We start from the raw sequence: 5,634 nt of genomic DNA, 5'->3' as shown, positions 1-5,634 counted from the left end.
GTGGATTTCTGGATGGTTTGATCCCTAAGAATAGGACTTCCACACCCTTATATATACAACTCAACATGGGCTTACAACTTGACTCACACATGAGCTCTACTAGCTAGTCATGTTTTCCCGTACCATCTCACACACTAACCCACACCCAACAAAGAGATAGCACTCGAGTTCTTGGATTACCTTTCTAACGTTACTTGAATAACTTCACTTCTGCATTATTTACTATTTAAAAACTTTAAATACATTTTCTATGTGATCTATTGATTTATGTTTATTTTATATTAGGTACCGTTAAAAGTCATCCGTGGACCTCTGGTTGATGAAGTCCACCAGCAATTCAGCCCGTGGATTTATCAGGTCAGATATAAATTTACTCAAATCAAGGATTAAGATTAATTTTGAGCCTATATTAAATTATTAATAGCATTACATGGAATCTATTTGCTACTCCCTCCGATCCAAAATAAGTGTCGTGGTTTAGTTCAAATTTGAACTAAAACCACAACACTAATTTTAGCATTCTCTGCTGTTGCACTTTTATGTGCTAAGATTTTCTGAAAAGATAGATGACTATAGGTCACCACGAAAAGAACATATCATGTGGCTAAGGCTAAACTTCTTGATGTCTCGACCCAATGTGGCTCCTGTTCAGGTGAGAAGTAGTGGGTCGTCCAAATTTGTTATGAAGAAGACCCCTATGATCTCTCAAGCTTTGGTTTCGGCCTTAAGCCATACAAAGATAAGATATACGATTTGTTACTTAGATTTGATTCGGGGAACCCGTATGAAGAATAAATCAAGTTAGAATAGAAAAACAATTCTTCTATTTTACCCGAGGAAAGAGCCTCTTCCAAACTCTAGTACAATAGTTTTTGCGATCTCCATTGGGCTTGTCGAGCTCGTCCTTGATCCGGATGCCCTCGTCACCAGGGCCACCTACGCCATCTTTGCCAATTGCATCATCGCTGAACTTTGCCTTAAAAATTGGGCCACTGCCATGCAAGAGCAGAAGGCGGTCATCACTCGCCATGTCGAGCTAGCAGCCATATCGCGTTCTCCAACCCCTTCGAAATTACTTTAGCTGTAATTTCCTTCTAGTACAGTTTCAGTTCTGACTTGTCAATCCCTCGTGCCTTCATGTCAACATCTTAGTTTTTTTCAGGTGTAATATATTAATTATGATAAAGCTCTCTTTGATTAACTTTTAAAATATTCGATTTCTAGGTTACAAGACTATATAAGGATAAGGAGCATGCTGAAGTAGAATACACGGTTAGTAATTTCCTCTACCTCGGAGAATAAGGGCCTGAATTGTATTTCTCCATTCCAGAAAAAGTGATATCCATCATTATTGACCATGCACTGAAGTTTATTTTGTTTTTCCTCTCATATGTGAAAGATTGGGCCAATCCCGGTCAATGATGGCATAGGAAAGGAGGTCATCACAAGACTGACAGCAAATATGGTCACAAACCACACTTTTTATACAGATTCTAATGGAAGGGATTTTCTCAAGAGGGTAACTATCAATATGAGTTATGCTTCAGATATTTGTTACGATCTAGTTAATTTCTTTGTACCGTGGTAAAAAAATTATCTTACTGTATGAAATATTCTTAAATACAGAATATATCATAAGCCAACCTTCTCATATTTTTCCTGAATTATTTTATGGGTGACTGTTAAGGCCCTACTGAACATCTATCTGAATTTGATACGTTTGACTTTTGAATCTCTGTACTCTCCTTTTACACCCACGTTCTTTGTGATTTCATCTATAGGTGAGAGACTACAGGGAAGATTGGGATCTTCAAGTGACTCAACCGGTTGCAGGAAATTACTATCCCGTATGAACAATATTCACATTTTAATACCGAGATACTCTTTGATTTCCAATATATCATAATAATACTTTTAATATAGACTATTCTAAAAGTAGAGCTAGCTATGTCTCTTGTTTGCTTTTTGAAACTTCTGTCAAACTCCTTTTGGTTACAAATATTTTACCTCCGTTTCAAAATAACAATTACAAAATTATGTACTTAATTATATAATTCTGTCATCAGTAGGCATAAAGCTGGAATAATTTTTCACCTGCATATAACGAAGCCACCAGGGAAAAAGGATGTATAAGAGAGCATTTATTTTCAGGACTATGTGTGACACTCCCTCATTTTTTGTTCCCCAAATAAAATTTCCTATTTCATCATGCTTTCGTGGCTGTTGTTGTTATTTAGACAGTTTTATTTTCTTATAGATTTTTCTCTCGTGTTGACATTACAGGTCAATCTCGGAATGTATGTAACAGATGGGAAATATGAACTTAGTGTCCTTGTTGATCGTGCTGTTGGAGCTTCAAGCATTCAGGATGGTCAAATAGAAATGATGTTCCACAGGTATTATAGCTTCTATTGCAGTACCATATTTGTGTTGTTTGCCAGGATAGACCGATCCAATTCTAGTTGGTTTCTATATCTAACTATGGTACCATTGTCTTGAAGCTAGCAGACAGCTTGAACTACAAAGAAATGGCAATGTGTCCATTATAAAACAGCTAAAAGTAGCAGTTTCTCATTTATCTCTTTTGGAACCACCTATTTTTAAACTTACTATGTAATATACTGTTTAGTGTGTATTATTAACTATAGAGATCTTTACCAACTTTGTTATTAACCTATTGAAGTCAATCACAAATCTGTGTAACCAATTTCAGCACGCCCATGTACGCTCAACCTCTAATCATGATACTGTGCATGTCAGGCGTATACTTTATGATGATGGCAGAGGTGTTGGGGAGCCACTCGATGAAACTGTTTGCGTTGACAGCAAATGTGATGGGCTCGTGGTATACATTCACTCACAGCATTGTATCCATTTCTATTTCCTCCAGTACCGACCTGACATCGCACCAATTTCACTATATAAAAATCAACATATACACACGGTAGGACACCGTACTGTTTTCCCTGCAGAAAATTAACACTGCCTCATACAAACTCTTACAGGCTAGGGGTACTTATTATGTCAATGTCAACAAGCTTGGACATGGAGCTCACTGGCGAAGGACACAAGGACAAAAAGTTTATTCACCCTTTCTTCTTGGTTTCGCTCATGAGGTATATTTGTATAGTTCTGTCAGCCTGTTTTCTTAAGTATTTTCATGTCACTATTCCTACAGTTGTAATATTGTTCTTACAGGATGAGAGCAGTTGGAAATCCTACAGTGTTGTGAAAGCGAGCATGATGGATGCAAATTACAGTCTTCCTGATAATGTGGCAATCATCACCTTGCAGGTTCATAATTTATTTATCTATTTATCTCGGACCTTATATATCTTAATATTGATAGCATCTATTAGTCACTAACAGAGTATGGCTTAATATTTCAGTATCTCGATGATGGTACCACACTTCTCCGCTTGGCACATTTGTTTCAGGTATATTCCTACTTTACATAACTGTAGCTTATATCATATTTATTTCTACTTTGGTTCACTGAATAATTTTTTGTCGGAGTTGCAGGCTGCAGAGGACCCACAGTACTCAGTGATGGCAAAAGTTGAACTGAAAAAATTCTTTGGAAAGAGAACTGTAAGTAATTTATTGTACTTTATCTCTTTGCATGATAAGAATTTGTTGTAAAAAAAATTCTGTTGCATGAACTATACCACACATGAATATTTTTCCTTTCGGAAAGAGATCTAGCCCGAAATGCTCACTTGCTCAGTGTTGTTCCGTTGCTCAGATCAAGGAATTGACTGAAACTAACCTGTCCGCCAACCAAAAGAAGTCAGCGATGAGGAAGCTCAAGTGGAGGGTTGTTGGAGACACTGAAAGTAGTCCTGCCCCAATTACCGGTAGACCGGTTGACAGTCAAGCCCTTGTTGTCGAGCTGGGGCCCATGGAGATACGCACATTCTTGCTGAAACTGTGAGCTGCAAAAAGAGAGATATCTTTATGTAATTCCATACATGTTCTAGGAGATCATTGTGCCTTTCATTTCTGTGAGCAAGTACCTCCTGATAGTTATGTCCTTGTACAGCAATAAATGTGCCTAGTCACAACTTTCCCAGCAAATGTGCCTTCCGTTTCTATGAAGAATGACTCGTGAGCTCCATATTTGGTCCAGTTTCGGCGGGCTGAGCTAATCTGACCCCGCTGCATATGTACTCTTTGTGGAGGAGTCTCCATTCATGAGAGTTCGTTGGTTGTAGCAATACCTTCATTTTACAATCACCCTTTCAAGATATACTACTACGCAAAAGATGGTAGGCCGTGGTGATCTAATATAACCTGACCACTCAAGCTGCCATTATCTAACCACTGTGTGTGCTTTGTCCGACAGTTGACAGATGCAGTGTAATTTCACGCATTCTATCCTAACCATATAGTCAAAACAGGGCACAACAGTTACAGCTTTACCGTTTATATAGAGTTATTTACGCAAAACCATCACGCTTGGGGCTAGGGTAACAACTTAATAACAAATTTATGTCAGGGCATAGAAAACCACCGAAATAGCGCCTAACCTGTAACGCGAAGCACTGATTGTCTGATTTAGTCGCAAAAACGGGGAAACTGGCAAGTAGGCCCCATCGGTCACGCTGACGTGGCGAAGACCAAAAAACTTTGAGCGACTGATGTGGCAAATGAGACGTAGACCCTACCGTCAATGACTATATTGTCATCTTCTTCACATCTCTTTCTAAGGGGCATTCCATCAAGCAGGTTCTGGGCGCCGGACTACGTCTGCGGCATCTGCCTCCGGTGATGGAGAGGAGACGCCGGGAGCTGCCCATACGTTTCTTTGCCTCCAACGGAGCTGCGGGAGCCGTCCCGTCGACAGCCAAGCTGGCCGCCGTGCCCAGCGCGAGGAGCCGCGGGAGCTGTCGCGTCGCACAGCCCAGCCAGCCGCCATGGCTAGCGCGAGACGCGGCCACTGCAGGCTGGCGCGGGTGTGGCAGCGAGGAGCAGGACGCGCACAAACACCAGACGCGCACGCACACAACGGCTCATCACACAAAGAACTCACGTTGCCTGTCCAAATTGACGCGCGTTGACCATCGAAATCACACGCTACTGGGCTATACGTACGAATCGAGCACCGGTGTGATCCCACGGCTAGAGGCATCGTCCGTTCCGTCCAATTCCACCCGCTTGTCGACGCGGCCGGAGACTTGCGGAAGATGCGCCGCTGCACGGCTTCTGAAGATCGGCGGGCACGGATTCCCGCGAGTCTGCGGCTCCCATGGCCAGGGAGGCAGCAGCCACTCGCCGCCGCGTGGCTCCGATGGCCAGCTCTCCGGTGCGCCGCCGCGTGGCCGCCACGCGACCTCGCCTGTGCGGACAACATCGTGGAGCCGGCGAGCTGGCATCTAGTGGGTCCGTGTCGCAGGGGAAGGATGGGGAATGCGGGGCGACTTGGGAGGCGGCAGCCGTCGAGACCGCCGGAATACCTGCCGTCGGGAGAGAGAGATGAGGAGGAAGAAGAAGGTAATAGGGAAAAAAGATGGGAGGCTGACAGGTGGGCTCCCTGTCCACATTAGCGTATTGTCCACATAGGTACGCCAGGTCAGCCTGACAGGTGGGGCCTACCCGTCAGTTCCCTTGTTTTCACAACTAAATCGGACAATC

The 5,634-nt window shown here is 42.6% G+C and overlaps 1 protein-coding gene across 2 annotated transcripts in view; it reads left to right on the top strand.

The window, feature by feature from the left end:
* LOC123111404 (alpha-mannosidase) overlaps nucleotides 1-4,094 on the top strand; it is a 13,055-nt gene extending 8,961 nt beyond the window's left edge. For both annotated transcript variants that reach the window (XM_044532198.1, XM_044532206.1), the window contains 11 exons: nucleotides 286-357; nucleotides 1,225-1,272; nucleotides 1,400-1,519; nucleotides 1,782-1,847; nucleotides 2,284-2,396; nucleotides 2,761-2,845; nucleotides 3,006-3,116; nucleotides 3,199-3,294; nucleotides 3,390-3,437; nucleotides 3,523-3,591; nucleotides 3,746-4,094. In XM_044532198.1, the coding sequence (XP_044388133.1) occupies nucleotides 286-357; nucleotides 1,225-1,272; nucleotides 1,400-1,519; nucleotides 1,782-1,847; nucleotides 2,284-2,396; nucleotides 2,761-2,845; nucleotides 3,006-3,116; nucleotides 3,199-3,294; nucleotides 3,390-3,437; nucleotides 3,523-3,591; nucleotides 3,746-3,934 (1,017 nt within the window). In that variant the 3' untranslated portion in view covers nucleotides 3,935-4,094. The remainder of the gene's footprint in view (nucleotides 1-285; nucleotides 358-1,224; nucleotides 1,273-1,399; nucleotides 1,520-1,781; nucleotides 1,848-2,283; nucleotides 2,397-2,760; nucleotides 2,846-3,005; nucleotides 3,117-3,198; nucleotides 3,295-3,389; nucleotides 3,438-3,522; nucleotides 3,592-3,745) is intronic.
* The last annotated feature ends 1,540 nt before the right edge of the window (nucleotides 4,095-5,634 follow it).

Source organism: Triticum aestivum, chromosome 1B, assembly GCF_018294505.1.
Source record: "Triticum aestivum cultivar Chinese Spring chromosome 1B, IWGSC CS RefSeq v2.1, whole genome shotgun sequence".
Taxonomy (NCBI): domain Eukaryota; kingdom Viridiplantae; phylum Streptophyta; class Magnoliopsida; order Poales; family Poaceae; genus Triticum; species Triticum aestivum.
The sequence above is the reverse complement of the archived record's forward strand: the minus strand, read 5'-3'. Positions and strand labels throughout refer to the sequence as shown.